The sequence below is a fragment of the Megalops cyprinoides genome, chromosome 1 (assembly GCF_013368585.1).
Source record: "Megalops cyprinoides isolate fMegCyp1 chromosome 1, fMegCyp1.pri, whole genome shotgun sequence".
NCBI classification, from domain to species: Eukaryota; Metazoa; Chordata; class Actinopteri; order Elopiformes; family Megalopidae; genus Megalops; species Megalops cyprinoides.
Window position 1 is genome coordinate 54,661,303 of NC_050583.1, and position 17,561 is coordinate 54,678,863.

Genomic DNA, 17,561 nt, shown 5'->3' on the forward strand with positions numbered 1-17,561 from the left:
TTTTCAGGCCACTATGCGGAGGGATGTATAGATCTATAATTAGCCAGAAACAAAGTCACCAACAAAGTAGACTCCTTGAACACTGTATGCATGTGCTGCGTCTGGATCTTACTGGTTCACATAACCAGAATTGCACATGTCCCCACTGCCAATGCACTGTCAAAGAACTGCTTGGTACCTCTGGGTCTCTGTACATTTGTATTATTGCAATAAACGCAATCCTTAATGGAATAACGGCACACACAACTACTTGCTTTTTCATCATTTAGATTTAATCATTGAAATTGCTCACTGGAGTAAACTCTCCTCTCTCTCTCAGTCAGTCACTCACTCATTTGCCCCCGAGGACATCAATCTCCATAACATTGACCTTGGTCACAGCACACCACATTTATGAGGGTGCCATTATGCCCCCTCCCCCGTCTGACCTCAGCTGACCCCAGCTCACAGGGCCAAGGGGGCCAGTGCACCAGGGCAAGAAATTCAAGCCTGTTCAGTGACATTTGAAAAACGCATTTTAAAACCAGAATTTTCCCATTTCAGATCATAGTGCATATTCAGTTGTGCTGCAGAGATTAGAGCCTGGTCTCTGAGAGCTCCTTCTGCATTTGTAACACTGCGTCTCCAGAATGACCTTAGAAAAACCCATTTCAAAATGGCAGATAGGTGATATCTGATATCGCTCATTTGGTTGCGGATTAAACCACAACTGCAGCACTGCAGTCCATCAAAAAGCGGGAGCAGCCTTCACCTTCTGAGTCATTGTCAATCAATAAGGGCAGTAACTGATAGCACGTTTTGGGACAGAGGCATTCCTTATCCCCTCAGGGTGCTGTGCCTCTCAGTCCTCTCTCTGTCCCCTCCCCTCTGCAGGTGGTGCAGTACCTGGCTGGCTGCGGCCTGCAGAGCTGCACCATGCTGGTGTCTAAGGGCTACCCCGACATCGGCTGGAACCCCGTCGAGGGGGAGCGCTACCTGGACTTCCTTCGCTTCGCTGTGTTCTGCAACGGTAACGGGCCCCGTGCACTGTGCCGTACACAAGCACCAGTACTTGTCATGTCATACTTTGTAGACTGACATTTGGTCATACTAGTAGCTCTATGTCAGGCTTGTAAACTTGAGATCCAATGTCCTGAGGGGTTTTGGAGACCCTTTTTGCATGTCCACTGGTTGGCATTTTCAGCCAGTAGTTTCCCTTCTGTTGATAGATCCAGTTAAGTAATTAAGCCCTGAATTGTGCAAATGCAGTGGTTTATATCCAGAAATTAAGACCTGAGTTGAAGCAAAAATGAGAAATTCATGGATATCCAGTGGACACCAGTGCTGTATGTTACTGTGTTAGGTGTCTACTGAATGTTTCATGTCCCAACATCTCACTTGAGGGGTCTGTGCTGGGTTCTGGCCATTGGCTGCATATGAACAAAGAGAACCCAATAGACTTTGAATGACTTAAGACTGCTGAGCGGCTGAAGTCCTCTGCTTCATTGCTCTCTCAGGTGAAAGCGTGGAGGAGAACGCCAACGTGGTGGTGAGGTTGCTGATTCGCCGGCCAGAGTGCTTTGGCCCCGCCCTGAGAGGGGAAGGAGGGAACGGTCTATTGGCCGCCATGGAGGATGCTATCAAAATCTCAGAGGACCCAAGCAGAGATGGCCCCTCCCCCACCTCCGAGTCCAGCAGGACCCTGTAGGTGGAATCTCTGATAGCAGTTTCTTCGGTCTAGTTGTTGTTATGGAAAGAGTTTGCTCTGTGCGTCTCCACAGGCTGGCGCTTCCCCCCCCGGCAGTACTGGTACCGTTTCAGTCAGTATTTTTAGCCCCTTACTTAATCTGCAATGTTACGGAGTCTGCAGTTTCCTGCTGTACTTTCCTGCAGTTATTTTTGTCATTTTGAGAATGGACTCTCTCTTCGAAATGCAATGTCTTGTAAAAATAGTTGTTCCTTTTTATGAAAATCAGGGCTTGCAGGCAGGTCTGTGTTCTTAGTACATCTCCCTCGTGTTTGTCAGCTGGTTGTGTGTCAGGGCACACCAGAGGAGTGCGGCACAGAAAACCTGCCTCAGGGTTTGAGGGGCAAATGTAACAAGCATGAACCGCAGCTATACCGCTTAGTGTACACTTCTAGATAGAAATAAGTTGACTTTGGACTGACCTTGTCATCTGTGTTATTTAAAATGTGTGATGCGCAGGAATGTGAACTTTTTAATGGCTTGTGCTGCGGGGGAAGGGTGCCTGTTCTCTCCACACTGCAGCTGAAAGTAGTCCCTCATTACTCTACCCTGCTCTCGATCTGTCTTTCCTTACCAGGTGTTACATAAACGCTCCCGCTATTGTGGGAAAAGTCAAGACAAAATGGGCCATAGTCTCGATATGTCTTCCCTGTGGTGCATCATCACAGAGATGCTTTTTTCTCTTTTTTCTTTTCTCAGTTTGTGCACTAAAAGAGCTATGCAGATTCACAGCCAGCTCCGAGCTACCTGCGAATCTTACCAGCCAACCTTTCTTCTGTAATTGGACCTAAGAGATTGTCAGCACTCTTAAATACTTGCCTGTAGTGTGATGGTTATTTTCCAGGTGTCAGTGTGCTGAAGTGTATGATTCACTGTGAGAGGGAGAGTGCAGCAGTGCCCCCTAGTGGGAGCTGGAGGTTTTCACACCCTGTTTTCACCCCCGCAGCAGTGACATGCTGGAGGATGAGGAGGACGACACCATCCACATGGGCAATGCTATCATGACCTTCTACGCGGCCCTCATCGACCTGCTGGGGCGCTGTGCGCCGGAGATGCACGTGAGTCCCAGCGCCCCCTCATACACACACACCTCCACCTGGCCACGCATCACCTGCGCTGCCCTTTGTGTCTCTGCAGGGAGAGTGAATGATGAAGTTCTTCGGCCTCAAATGCAGGCAGCATTAACTGTGAGAGAAAGGAGAGAGAAAGAAACTGTTTAGTGGAAGTACAGGTCTAAACAGTGTGAGAGGGTTCCCATAACACTTGGATCTAGACAGATTTGTGCGTATGCCTGTGTGCGTTTGTGTGTGTGTGTGTGTGTGTGTGTGTGTGTGTGTATGAGCGTGTGCATGCATGACTACCAGGTTTCCCATACCCTGAGTAAGCTCAAAGCCCCACAATGCAGCATGGCTGCTGCCGAAAATGAGAATGTTCCTCTTCCCGCCATGTGTTGCAGCTGATCCACGCTGGGAAGGGCGAGGCGATCCGGATCAGGGCCATCCTGCGCTCCCTCATCCCCATCGAGGACCTGGAGGGGGTGATCAGCATCCCCTTCCCCATGCCCACTCTCGCCAAAGGTCAGAGCAGCACACACTCCGCAGACTTCCGAAAATGCCCGGTGCCCAGTGTATTGTAAATGACCTACAATACACTGGCCATTTAAGGACACATTCATGCAGTAAATTTATGCATGATTTATTTCATTATTATTTTATGACTTATATTTAATTATTATTTTATTATTTGTTTTAAGTTATATATGACGTATTTATTTTAAGGTATGCTCACACTCACTGGTCTGGGAGTGTTGTTAGCCTGGTCTGACATGGTTGCTCATTCAACTTGCATGGATACACTTCTGTCCTTTTGTGCTGGAAGGTGCTCTGGATAAAAACATTTGCTAAATTAATGTAATGTAATGTAATGTGATGTAAATTTAAAGGCACTTTATCGATAGATAATGCAATAAGTATTTGGAAATCAACCACGTGGAGCCTGTCTGGTTGGACGTTTCAAGGCACACACAAAAAACATAACCCTTGGCTGATGTGTGAAAATTGGTATGTCCAACCAAATACATTCCCTGGGTTTTATTTTATCATAGAATAGCTCAAGGAGCATTTACATTAAAGCATTAAAGCATTGAAGCATTAAGACAGCTCTGCTCCTGCTTGTCTTCATCCGTCATCCAGACGGAGGATGTCTTTTTCACTTGTCACACTATTCCTCAACACATCCTCAAAGCTGTGTGATGTGATGGTCTTTGTTGTCGCTTTGGTACAAAGACCTATTTTAAGCAGCTTTCTGACTCAACTAAACTAATGAGCCAAGATAATGGATCTCTCGGAACATTCTGTTGTTGCTTAAAGGAATAAATACATTTTCCGCTGTGTGACACTTCTTGAGTTTCCTAGACTGAAAATAATAATAATAAATAAGTCTGAGTCTAGACCAACGCAACAAATATGTATGTCATCAAGCAAATGGGAATGTGCTGAAAAAAACCCCCCGCTCACTGGCCTGGTGTGTGCGTGTGTGTGTGCGTATGCCTGTTTGTGTGCTCGTGTGTGTGTATGTGTGTGTGTATATGCATGTGTGCGTGTGTGTGCGCACGCGTTTGTGTGTGTGCCCGTGTGTGTGTGTGTGTTTGTGTTCATGCGTGTGTGTTTGTGTGTGCGTGTGTGCGTGTATGTGTATGTGTGTGTGTGCGTGTGTGTGTGTGTTTGTGTTCATGCGTGTGTGTTTGTGTGTGCGTGTGTGCGTGTATGTGTATGTGTGTGTGTGCGTGTGTGCGTGTGCATGTGGCCACAGATGGAACCGTGGTGGAGCCGGACATGTCCGCGGGCTTCTGTCCGGACCACAAGGCCGCCATGGTGCTGTTCCTGGACCGCGTGTACGGGATCGAGGACCAGAACTTCCTGCTGCACCTCCTGGAAGTGGGGTTCCTTCCCGACCTCCGGGCAGCCGCCTCTCTGGACACGGTGAGTAGCTGCAAGGAGCCGCATTGCGCCGAGTTGAACAGATCCGGATCTACAGTACCAGTCAAAAGTGGACAGAACTGGACACAACTTTTATCCTATATTTTTACTATTTTCCACATTTTAGAATAGTAGTTATAAACAGTCCTTGTTCAGCTCTGAATGGTGAATTTCTCAGCAGCTTCACACTTAGCTATTCCATGTAGCTTGTTACTTACTAATTAGCACCTTACACTTAGCTTCACCACATACATAAAGTGCAAATCACTGGGACATACAGTATGTTCAGTGTCAGAGTAATGTGAATTCACTGCCATATTTAGGCAATGGTCAGGGCTGACCACAACAGGAAACCTTAGAAAAGCTCCAATTCAAATCCATCTATGACTTCTGAAAGTAGATAAATTGATAAAGTAGATAAATTAGCTAAATTGTCACTGTAAGTGACTGTGGGTGAAATAACCCAGTGGAGGCAGACGGTAGGGGACTTGGTGTCTCCTGTTTTGGTCAGCCCTGTCTGGGTCCAGCGGGCGAAACCCAGGTGATCCTCCCCCCTCCGTCTCCGCAGGCCGCCCTGAGTGCCACAGACATGGCCCTGGCCCTGAACCGCTACCTGTGCACAGCCGTGCTGCCTCTGCTCACCAAGTGCGCCCCGCTGTTTGCTGGGACCGAGCCCTACGCCTCCCTCATCGACTCCCTGCTGCACACCGTCTACCGCCTGTCCAAGGGCTGCTGCCTGACCAAGGCCCAGCGTGACGCCATCGAGGAGTGCCTGCTGGCAGTCTGCGGGTGAGTGCCTCTGTGCCCCGCCTCGCCTTGCCTCACCGGGGGAAACCATGGAGCCTCACAGACACAGCTCCACGTGGTGGGACGAGAAAATGACAGGAAAAATGCTGCAGGGGTCAGGAGTGAAACCCTCACTCCCCTATGTGTGTCCTTTGAACTGCCTGGCACATTAGGTTGTTACCTGCCATTGGCTGATTAATTGTATTGCAGTCATTTAGTGGATGCTCTTATCCAGAGCGACTTCCATAGGTTAAATTTTTAATTGTAAGTAATTACATTATTTTCATTTAGCAGACGCTCTTATCCAGAGCAACTTACACAGGTTACAATTTTTACATGTTATCTGTTTATACAGCTGGATATTTACTGAGACAATCGTGGGTTAAGTACCTTGTCCATGTGTTCAACAGTAGCACCCCAGTGGGGAATCAAACCCGTGACCTTTAATTTTGGAGCCCTGCTCCTTACCACTGTGCTACACCGCTGCTATGTTAAGGAGAAATATATAAAAATACATTCCCAGTCTTGTCATGGGCAACATGACTGAAGCAATCTTGATCTCTTAGTAATCCATCTAACAAAGTTACCTCAAAAAATTACTGTAGTATGGTGGCATAATATGGTAATTGTTTGTTGAATTTGTCATTGTTTTCAAGTGCTTTTATTTCAAGTACCAATCATCTTGAAAACGTATAGTCAGTAACGTACCTATCATATCTACGTGTGCCAGTCTAAATGTGTCACAGTCCCTGTTGACCATGTAGTAGTGAATGCTCAATGTTGCCAAAGCGACTGGATTAAATGGTAACGTTTATGTAGCCACAGTAAATTGTAATGCATACAGTAGATTGACTTTGAAGACTCCTTTTCACAGTATTGCTGTGTGTATGTGTCTGTGTGTGTGTGTGTGTTTGTACATGTGTGTTGTCTCTACAGTAAACTGAGACCCTCCATGATGCAGCACCTGCTCAGGAGGCTGGTGTTTGATGTTCCTCTCCTCAATGAGCACACCAAAATGCCCCTCAAGGTCAGTACGCAGCACACGTGGCTTATGTACATACTGTGCCTCACAGCATGTCAGTGGAGTCATCTGGTCTGTGATGTCATGGCTGCCTGGAACGTACCAATTAATCTGTCGCTGGTTTCACGGGTAGAAGCACTGCTACAGTTTCTAGATAATGGCAGTTTCAAGAGAATGTGTAATGTAACTGTAATCGCAGGGCAAGTCCCTCAACCGATGTACACTACCTAACATCAGTGTTACTGTTTGTACACCTGCGATGAGGGTGGCCTGTATACAGGCCTGGCGCCAGGAGAAAATACAGAGGTGCAATTGCAATCCCCGGGGGTGGGGGGGTGTCTGGGGTTGCACTGCACCCCTAAGCACCCCCATAGCACCGGGCCTGCGTGTGTATGTGTAATATGAGAGGTGTAATGGGATAGGCCAGGGATTACTCCAGTTCTTTTCCCCATTCCAGCTGCTGACAAATCACTACGAGCGCTGCTGGAAGTACTACTGCCTGTCCGGAGGCTGGGGGAGCTTCGGGGCCGCGTCCGACGAGGAGCTGCACCTGTCCAGGAAGCTCTTCTGGGGGATATTTGATGCCCTTTCTCAGAAGGTAGAGAGAGAGTCTCATACTCATTACCCTGTACTCATCATAAGGTTTTGGGTTAAGTGTTACACACAAGCATGCAGTGCTGAAAAATGTTTGAATATGTCCACAAATGCTTATTTAAAGATCTGAAACAGTTCTGAAAATTTTACACAGTTAGAATGTATTAGTACTGCAGTGATGCTATTGCTCTTCTTTAATTGTAGAAACACTGACAAAATAATTTTGCATCACTCTATTTCCTCTTTGATAATAAACTGGCGTATTAAGTAGATACAGCTGGAATTTAGGAATAGTTCGATTTGGGTGCCCTCTAGTGGTTTGTTACAAAAATGACAACAATGTTCAATTCAATCCATGCAGCATTGGCAAATCAATGATGGTTTTGAAACAATATTATTGCGACAGTATTAAAAAGTAAGCAACAAATTAAAAACTGCTGTTTGTTCATATGAGTTTTCTCTGTGGGCCCTTGTAATTTGAGCTTAAACTCATAGTTGTCCTGTCACTGACCCCCCCCCTCGCCAACCTGCGCCCCTCTGTACCCCTCTGTACCCCATGCTCAGAGGTATGACCAGGAGCTCTTTAAGCTGGCCCTGCCCTGCCTGAGTGCTGTGGCAGGGGCACTGCCCCCGGACTACATGGAGTCCAACTATGTGGCCATGATGGAGAAGCAGTCGTCCATGGACGCGGAGGGCAACTTCAACCCGCAGCCCGCGGACACCTCGAAGTGAGACACGCGCACACCGCAAGCGCACTAACACCCCTCTGCCTCAATAACTATTCTAGCTTTAGGGTCAGACCCATGTTTCTGTGTTCTTAAGCTACAGTGTATGTGTGAACTTTTGTTATTAAACACCCACCCACATCTAGGTGGACACACGTAAATATGAAATGTTGAAATAGCTAGTCCACATTGAAAGGATTATATGTTTAAGTCAAAATATCCTGCATGTGCTAGACACCAATCATTTACACACGTCATTTTGTACATCTATTTTAAAATACGCGTAATTAAATGTATTAAGGATATGAAGTGAAATGTATAAATGTGTTTTCATCATTAGCATATTTTTCTTGCATTGTGTAATTAATATTTATGTGCACACATATACTGCTTTTCCATAGGGGCATTTAAAACTGAATGTTGCACCTTTCTCTTTGCTGCAGTGTGACTGTCCCTGAGAAGCTGGATTACTTCATCAATAAATATGCTGAGCATTCTCACGAGAAGTGGTCCATGGACAAGGTGAGGCATCGGGCCCCTGTTTGCAGCGAGGGCGTTTCGGAGAGGGGGGGCGTACGTGGCGTCAGACTGACCCTGATTGTGTTTTTTCCATTCCAGTTTGCCAACGGCTGGGTTCACGGGGACCAGCTGTGCGAAGCCTCCAAAGTGCATCCCCTCCTCAAGCCTTACAAAAGCCTGTCTGAGAAGGTAGCGCCGTCGCGCCGCTGTTTGCTTTTTAACTCCCGTCGAGAGATAGTGGTGTGCGCAGTACCAGTCAACAGTTTGGACACACCTGATTAAGACAGCGGGAAACATGCTTTCAAAGACATTTTGTTTGTAAGACTTGCTTGAAATTTCCAAATAAAAATGCTGTTGCAACGTTGACACTGATATGTATGAATTTCTTTCCAAAAAACCTCTTTAAAAATATTTTTTGCTACTTTTAAGAATCCAAAATATAAGATAGTTTTGATTTGTTTAACACTGCATGATTCCATTTGTGATATTTCATAGTTTTGATGTCTTTACTATTATTCTAAAATGTGGAAAATAGTAAAAAGTGTGTAGGTGTGTCCAAACTTTTGACTGGTACTGTACATGAATTAGGAGCAGTTGTTGGGCAGCTGGGCATAAAATGGCATTAGGTTTACAGGGTTGAATCCCAGGTGAATTCCATTAACAAATATACAGCTATGTAAATAAAATGATGTAAGTACTGTAGTGTACATAGACGTCTAATATCTGTGTTGGTATGTACATGCACAGATGCATACAAAGATTTACATATAGGTATGTAAAAAAAAAAAAAAAAAAAATATATATATATATATATATAAATATACATATATATATATATATATATATATATGTATGTATATGTGTAAGTATATAATAACATGGCTTGGATGTATGTGTGTGTGGGGTGGGGTTCTGCTAAGCAAATAACTACCATGAATAATCAATGTGCCTAATATGTATTTTAAAATATTGTTCATTTAATTACGTACTGTTTATATGCTGCTTTTACAAAAAGTTATAGTTAGCTCAAGGTTACAGCAGCAGTGATCCAAGCAGGATTTTAACCCAGACGACCTCTCAGTTAAAAGTTGAGCTGCCTAGATGTTAACTGAAGACTGGATTTCAGACAGGACAAGCTGGAGGCGGCAGTGAGTTATTTTGAACAGCTCTGTACTGATATGCCCCTCTGATCCATCCTCCAGGACAAGGAGATATACCGCTGGCCCATTAAGGAGTCCCTGAAGACCATGCTGGCCTGGGGGTGGAGCATCGAGAGGACGAGGGAGGGAGACACCCTGGGGCTGCACAACCGTGCCCGCCGAATCTCCCAGTCCAGTCAGGTGAGCTCACAGCGGCGACGCACGCGGAGCTGTGGTGTGTACGCATTCATAACACGTACGCTCACACGCCGCTCTGTGAGTCATCGACTGTGCCGGTTTTAATTAGAGGGAGGCTATTCCAGCACAGATGGAGAGGGATGCTTGCCAACTGTGATTCCTTTAACTTCGATCAATTACCAGAAGTTATCCATGCGCAGTTATCAGGGCTGCGTTGGTGTAGTGCAGATATCACACAACACGGATTTGTTAAGTTGCTAGGTTCAGTTTCCATTTCTGGCTTCATGTACTGTTTCCATATTTACAGCACTATTAAGCAGTTTAGTCATTGTGATTATAAACTTTCATTTTTTTCTCTTATAGTATCATGTATCGTTTTCAACATAACATTCATACATGTGTAACACTCACAGCCAGATGACAGCCTATGGTTTGTCTTTAAAACCATTCTACTTGAATGGATATGCTTTCAACCTGAATGGACATACTGCTTTTTTTTGTGTTGGAAGGTACTCTAGAAAAGGAGTGTCTGCTAAATGAATGTAATACAATATAAAAGGAGTACTTGTAAACTTTCTGTCTCTGGCTTGTTGCACTCCTAGCTCTCCATTGAAGGTGCCCACGGCTTCAGCCCAAGGCCTATCGACATGAGCAATGTGACCCTGTCCCGGGACCTGCACGTGAGTGGCAAGCTGTCCGTCACCTAACGCCAGCAGCGGTCCAAAATCGCTCCTTTTGCGTGCCGTTGCCATGGGGCTCTAAGTCATCAGTCTGGACCGCTTGCTTATTGTCCTCCATTGTTCAGGGATGTTTGGTTTTATAATCAGCTTTCATTAATTAGCAGTTAAAAACTCTGTAACACTATACAGAGTGTGAGTGGCACGTGGGGGTGTTGTTGGTCTGCTCCTAGTGCTGTGACCTTATTTCACATAGTATGAAAAGGCTGGTGCTTTGAAAACCAAGCCCAGGGAAAATGGCTCGATTCATCAATCACTGACATGCTCTTTCTCGTGGTCAACTGACCAGGAGTGTGCTCACTGCGTCCAGCTGAAAACTTTCCCTGAGGTGCTTCTTCTGAAACTTACTGACTTTTTCCCCCACAAATAATCAATAGTAATTTCAAATTTAACTGACCTTTGACTGTTAAGCAATGACTGGAGTTTAAACACAAGATCATTTTTGAAAGAACGGGACACGCTGTTGTTTACAACATTAGCTCAGTTTACTGTTTTTATCCTCTTTCAGTCCATGGCAGAGCTGCTTGCAGAGAACTATCATAACATTTGGGCAAAGAAGAAAAAGCTGGAACTTGAAGCCAAAGGTACAGCAGTTTTTCTTGATCTCTTTATTCATGTTTGAGTCATGAGGGTCCACGCAAACGAGCATATATTATCTTTCCTGTCGCCTTGGAAACCCATACTGTAATGTTGGCGTGCTTCCCTCATCCCTCATCCCTTGGCGCTTTGTCACTTCAGAAACCCGGTCACACTTTATGAGGCCTTATACCACTTCCTAAGATAGCAATGGTATCGGGGCCTGTCTGTAATGTCTTACTGATAGCAGCAGATCCAAACTTTGAGGCACTTTTGCAGTAAACTCTTACAGTTTTTGTTTGTTTAAATTGATCTGCTATTTGCTTGTCCTCAGCTATTGCCTTTTCTTCTCACCATTCCTGCTCCAAAGCAGAATGAGTCTGGCACTTGTGTGGAACAGTGTGATGTGCATTGATTTCTGTCGACATGTTCTCTCTGTCTCCTGTGCTCAATGTTCCCATCTCATAGACAGGAATTTAATGTTTACCGATGAAGGTACGGTAACAGCCGGCTCGCTCCTCACGGTGTCTGCTTGCCAGCACGCTTGTAGCCTTAGGCACACCTTGAAAGGCTGCCCATTTAGGATTCGTCATTGTGTTTATAAAAAAAAAAAATTTAAAAATCATGGAGTGACTGCTCAGAGTCATGCATTCTAATGATTTCCCACATGTATTTTTCCAGTCAAAGTGGCTTTTAATTTAACGAGACTCCCTTACCCAGGGTCGATATCCGGTGCTTACAATTTCATTTAATTCACATTCAAACTCATTTATATAGCTGGACTCATTTATATTGCTCATGTATTTAGCCTTTTACTTAAGGGCATCCTTCCTGTGATTCAGACTGGAACCTCAAACCACTACAGTTAATGTTTCCTTGATCTGTTGTTTTTGGTGTAGATACATATGTATCCTTGTATACATATGGTCATTGTCGGTTGGGCTGGTTCATTCAGACAGTGCATGTGAGCCACTTCCTTTTATAAACACAAGGCAGTAACTGGCTTTATTTAGTCTGTGTTCTAATGTCCTTTGGAGCTCAGTGTTAACCTACAGGCTGACATCTGTTTTTTTAAATCTTGAATTGAAGTGACCTCACCTGTGATACGTATTGTTTTAGTTGTGACAAACATTGCTTTTTATTTGTAGTAAAATAATACTCAATGAATATTCCGGCTAAGGTAAGCCCTGATTCTTAGCTAATGTGGGGAGGGAGAGTTCTACGAAAAGCAGTGATCTTTTTTTGTTTGCCTCTTCTTTTATCGATCCTTTTTACAGATGTGAACGGTAGGCCAGCAGATGTCACTCTTGCACTGCTGGCCTTGTGGGGAGCATCTTCGATGGTTTCAATGTACCGTTAAATTCTCTAAAGCAATTTCAGCAGCAGCTCTGCTTTACTTGGTTTTGTACAATTTTTTTGTTGTCAACATTCAATTTCACAAGCTTGTCCTACAGGACATTTAAATCTGCCATAGGATGTGAAAAAGTTCAATATTTATATTTCCTACAGAAACTTTCTCTGTAAATTTTTTTTGCATATTTACCTTATTGTTGCTGGTATGAATTGTATGTTCACCAGGCGGAGGGAGTCATCCTTTACTGGTGCCCTACGACACTCTTACTGCCAAAGAGAAATCCAGAGACAGAGAAAAAGCACAAGATATCCTCAAGTTCTTTCAGATCAACGGCTACACGGTCTCAAGGTGAGGGATTGTGGGTAAAGAGCAGGTGGTTGTCTGTTGACGTTGTGCAGGTACGCTCTCAGTCGGCCGAAACCCTGTTGTCTGTCTCAACAGGGCCATGAAGGAGCAGGAGCTGGACACCCCCTCCATAGAGAAGCGTTTTGCCTACACCTTCCTGCAGCAGCTCATCACCTATGTGGACGAGGCCCACGAGCACATGATGGAGTTTGGTGAGAGGCGCGCCCTTCCTTACTTTCCACCTGGCCTGCTGAACCCAAATTAATCTTGTTCTGTTTGTCCCATTTCTTAAATAAATTTAAACAAGTTTAAAGTGGCATTCATTGTTCTCCTGGTCACACAGTACCAGAGGTTAAGATATTTTGTTATCAGTAATGTTGAAAAGAGTTAAACCATGTCTCTGTTTTTGGGAAGGTGTCAAAAATGACCTGTCATTCCCCCTTACAGATGTGGGCACGCGTGGCAAAGGAGAGAAAATTCCTCATGAGCAGCAAATGAAGTTTTTTGGGAAGGTACGACTGCTCTGCCTGTCTCTCTTTCCTTTACTCACAATTACAGCGGGGCTGCATCGATCATTTTCCGCTGGGGTTTGTTTATTCTCAGCTTCACTCAGAACCGGCACCCATTTTCCCGCAGCATTCAGAAAAGATAATGACAGCGTGTCTGTGCTGAAATCTTGTGGTGGTACACTTCTTTTCACTCTGTGCACTCCCGCTTTGGCTTTGTTGAGTTGAAATTATGTGAGAGTTACCTTTAATGTGTCAATTGCAAAGTCTCCCTGCATTGTCTGCAACAAGGTGCAAAAATCGATGAGGCTCCAATTACCAACCAGTGCAGTTGTGATGGTACCCATTTAAAACAGCTCGGTGGAGTCTGGGCACCCCCCGTCAACGCTCAAATCAGTACTGATAACCAGCACACAGGGCAATACTGAAGAACTGCAAACCCGGTTAGCGCTGTTTCAGAAAACAGAGAAAATGTTGCAGCCAAACAAAAGTAAAGACTACAGTACTGGTTGGAAGCAAGAGGTGGGCAAAGTTTGACGCTGTGCTGCCTCTTTCTCAGGTGGTCCTGCCGTTGGTTGACCAGTACTTCAAGAATCACCGCCTCTACTTCCTGTCCACTGCCATCCGACCCCTCAGCAGCGGAGGCCACGCCTCCAACAAGGAGAAAGAGATGATCACCAGGTGAGAAGACACCCCTTATATGGGAAAGACTTCCTGTTGTGAAAGAAGAATGTTCTGAATGTAGTCTGAAATCTCACATACAATAAATTCAGGTCTGAGCCATTTGTACAAATAATGAGTATGTATCAGGTGAGAAAGCATAAAGATGAAAATAAAAACATCTTTCAATTAATTATTGTAATTCCTTTGGTATGAACTGAAAGTCATTAAAAGTAAAAAAAGAGCCTTCAGATTTTTGCCATTTTTCATTATTGAAATATTCATCTGGCCATCGCAAGCCACACCACAGGTTGTGTGTGTTTCTGAATGTTGATTATAAGCAGACATAATGTAGTACATTATGTGTCATTCAACCCATTGTTTCTGTCATTGTGAATTTGCTGTGTTGCTAATACTTTGTGTATTTTCCTCATATCCTCAACCAGTCTAACACCCATCTGTTTGCATTTCATATACTAAAGTAGTGAGCAGTATGACTGGAATTTTCATTTCTGTTCCAAGTGCTTCTAGCCTGGCCTGGCTTCCAAAACCACCACTCTGCCAGCGAAGTGACCTGTGTCACCTTTACCCACTGTGATTAACATAGCTCTCGATATCTGTAATGATGTCTCATTCGCTCTACAGCATTCGCTCACTTTTTGGCTCTTTCCGTTTTTCTCCCCTCTCTCTTCTCTTTTTTTCTCTTTCTCTCTTTTTCCCTGCCTCCTTCGTTCTTCAGCCTGTTCTGCAAACTTGGAGTTCTTGTCAGGCATAGGATATCACTGTTTGGTAAGGATAGCGTGGACGTGAAGCGTGGCAACTTTAAATTCCTTCCTGTTTGCATTCTCTCTCTGCTCTTCTTGTTTCTGTCTCTGATTTTGTGCATGTGCGTATGTCTATGTGTGTGTGTGTGTGGCTTCGTTTGCATGGTCAGCCTGCATGTCTCCATACTTAAGCCTCAGTCCTGAAGCCCTCAGGGCTGTGGCCAGCCAATCAGAGGGATTTGTGCCAAGAGAACAGTGCTATCCTGACCCATGAAGCATGTCACTGTGCAAAGTTTTATAAGCCGATTACTAGATGGATTGAACAGATACATAAGCCCCTGGTGCCGTAATGTGTATTGCAGTGTAACTGCATAGTCACTGATGTAACAGACTAGTGATTCTTCCTTTAACCCTCACTAGCGGAAGCATTGCAATGTCCTCTATTGTTTACACGGCTGTCAGTGTGCTAGTAATTTAATCAGGAACACTGTACATCTCTGTGCAGTTGTGCTGTGATCCAGAGGAATGAAGGTATATTTCAAATAACAAAACTGGCTCACCCTTTTTTCCATCAGTCTATTAAACAAAATTAAAGTGTCAAAACATGTTTCTGCCAAATACTTTAGAACACTTTGCAAAATTCATATTTCACTAATGCCCCTTTGCAATAAAAGGATGTGCACAGGGAATTTGAAGGGAGGCATTCCCTGACAAGAGAGGTCATGTTTCCTAACAGAGGACAGTGGTAGGATCTGTGTGATCATCAGCTGTGGTACCTGGCTGTTTTGCAGCTCTGCATGAGACTGGTCCGAGTTAGAAGCACATTGGTGGTAGATGAAGTGGAGTGCAAGCATGTTGTGTCATTGGGCTTGTTTCTTTGGATCAATGCTGCGCAGATTCTCGGCAGATTCATATATAGCATGTGGATCGTCTCACAATGGGCTCGGTAAATGAGATGCCTTCCAGATGCTTGAAGGATCAGTGGATCTTTGCAGTGTCTGCACAGCATTGATAAAAAAATCACTTGCCCTGTACTGTGTAAATGTTTGGTGTTTAACATAAAATGTTTTGGATTTATAACACTTTGTGCCCTTAATTGTTTTCAGGAAATGATTCTACCTCAATTGTGAACTGTCTTCATATCCTGGGACAGACTCTTGATGCCAGGTAGGTGGCGCTGTTGCCCTAGTCTTAGAGGCTTGAGAAATGGAACTCCCCCACACTTCAGAGGCAAACATAAAATTCAGGACCAATGCAGAAAAAATACATTGAGCACCCAAATACAATTTAAATACTTGTCACAGCCTCCAGTGATAGGACCATTATATGACTGTTCTACAATTTATTACTTTTTCACAACTCTTTACTGGACTTTAATCTGCACTTTGAAATCAATTGGTTGCACTTTATTGTAGGGACCTGTTTATATTGGTAAAAACACCTGATAAATACATTGTTTCCTACTGAAGCATGACATGGTTTTCAAAGTAGCTGGCTAGGAATAATGAGCATGTAATGCATGGGTAATAAACTTTGCATATTTATGTGAATTCATTACAAAGTCATTGTTTTAAATGTAAAAATGTGGTTCTTCTTTCTGATAAAGTAGAACAAAAAAGTAGTTCTGCTTTCTGATGTTCTTAATGGGGTGTCTGACTCTGATATTTTTGAGTCAAATTCAGTTACTTCTTCAAATAAATGGTATACCAATAGCCAAATGGAGTCTGTTGAAATGTGTACTGTTTACAACCTGGTTACTATTTAATTTTTCCTTAAAAAAAACACACTAAAAGTAATAAATGTTGTTAAATCTTTTTTCAATAGCATAAGCAGGGCTTTAAAATAAACTGCGACCAGTCAGATGGCTTGTGGGGTGATAGCATGGGCTGCTAACATTTACCATCGCCTCTCGGAATCATTTACAGGACCGTGATGAAGACGGGCCTGGACTCGGTGAAGGCGGCGCTGCGGGCCTTCTTCGACAACGCCGCCGAGGACCTGGAGAAGACCATGGAGAACCTGAAGCAGGGCCAGTTCACCCACACCAGGACCCAGCCCAAGGGCGTCACCCAGATCATCAACTACACCACGGTGGCGCTGCTGCCCGTCCTCTCCTCCCTCTTTGAGCACATCGGCCAGAACTTGTTTGGGGAGGACCTCATACGTAAGTGCACCCGTTTCCTGTCGGACGCAATTTCACCAGTTCCTTTCCTTCCCCTAGAGATTCTTTGGTTACAATGATCAAATAAGTAACGAATGGAGGGCAAGCTGAAGTTTTTCTTTCCCTTGCAGTGGATGACGTTCAAGTGTCCTGCTATAGAATCCTCAACAGCCTGTATTCGCTTGGCACCAGCAAAAGCATCTATGTTGAAAGGTATCTTTGAAATGCTAAATTCACAGTGCTCTGTTTTATGTCTCTGAATGCTGTCAAGAGGTTATGTGCACTATTATTGTTGCACCGTCCTGACAGAATTTATTGCATTGCACCCCATTGTTAAAGAATTTCCTTTTTTCTTTTTTTTGTAAACTCATTTGATTCTTATACATTTTTGGCCTATATTAGTTGGTGTCATAGGTTACAGAAGTCATTATGTATGATTGTTTTATCCTTGATAATTATAAACGCTACATGCTTTAATGAGCTGGGATGGGGAAACCACGGTCACGCGTTTTCATTGCTGCCGGTATGACAGTGTGGGCGTTCTTCTCAGCGCCTCATCATCTGCTTGTTTCCAGGCAGCGTCCAGCATTGGGGGAATGTCTGGCTGCATTTTCCGGAGCTTTCCCCGTGTCCTTCCTAGAGCCCCAGCTGAACAAGTACAACACCTACTCCATCTACAACACCAAAGGGTCTCGCGAGAGGGCAGGTGAGGAGGCACACACACACACACACGTGCACGCACACACACACGTGCACGCACACACACACACAC

The 17,561-nt window shown here is 44.4% G+C and overlaps 1 protein-coding gene across 1 annotated transcript in view; it reads left to right on the forward strand.

The window, feature by feature from the left end:
* The window catches only part of ryr2a (ryanodine receptor 2a (cardiac)), a 167,242-nt gene that overhangs the window by 119,082 nt on the left and 30,599 nt on the right, over positions 1 to 17,561 (forward strand). The window contains exons 44-66 of the mRNA XM_036525633.1: positions 874 to 1,009; positions 1,497 to 1,683; positions 2,673 to 2,784; positions 3,183 to 3,303; positions 4,538 to 4,707; positions 5,273 to 5,493; positions 6,427 to 6,517; positions 6,969 to 7,109; positions 7,670 to 7,833; positions 8,274 to 8,352; positions 8,449 to 8,538; positions 9,552 to 9,689; positions 10,289 to 10,366; positions 10,932 to 11,007; positions 12,578 to 12,701; positions 12,795 to 12,910; positions 13,146 to 13,210; positions 13,764 to 13,885; positions 14,604 to 14,653; positions 15,735 to 15,795; positions 16,554 to 16,792; positions 16,921 to 17,002; positions 17,365 to 17,495. Coding sequence (XP_036381526.1) covers positions 874 to 1,009; positions 1,497 to 1,683; positions 2,673 to 2,784; positions 3,183 to 3,303; positions 4,538 to 4,707; positions 5,273 to 5,493; positions 6,427 to 6,517; positions 6,969 to 7,109; positions 7,670 to 7,833; positions 8,274 to 8,352; positions 8,449 to 8,538; positions 9,552 to 9,689; positions 10,289 to 10,366; positions 10,932 to 11,007; positions 12,578 to 12,701; positions 12,795 to 12,910; positions 13,146 to 13,210; positions 13,764 to 13,885; positions 14,604 to 14,653; positions 15,735 to 15,795; positions 16,554 to 16,792; positions 16,921 to 17,002; positions 17,365 to 17,495 — 2,794 coding nt within the window. The remainder of the gene's footprint in view (positions 1 to 873; positions 1,010 to 1,496; positions 1,684 to 2,672; positions 2,785 to 3,182; positions 3,304 to 4,537; positions 4,708 to 5,272; positions 5,494 to 6,426; positions 6,518 to 6,968; positions 7,110 to 7,669; positions 7,834 to 8,273; positions 8,353 to 8,448; positions 8,539 to 9,551; positions 9,690 to 10,288; positions 10,367 to 10,931; positions 11,008 to 12,577; positions 12,702 to 12,794; positions 12,911 to 13,145; positions 13,211 to 13,763; positions 13,886 to 14,603; positions 14,654 to 15,734; positions 15,796 to 16,553; positions 16,793 to 16,920; positions 17,003 to 17,364; positions 17,496 to 17,561) is intronic.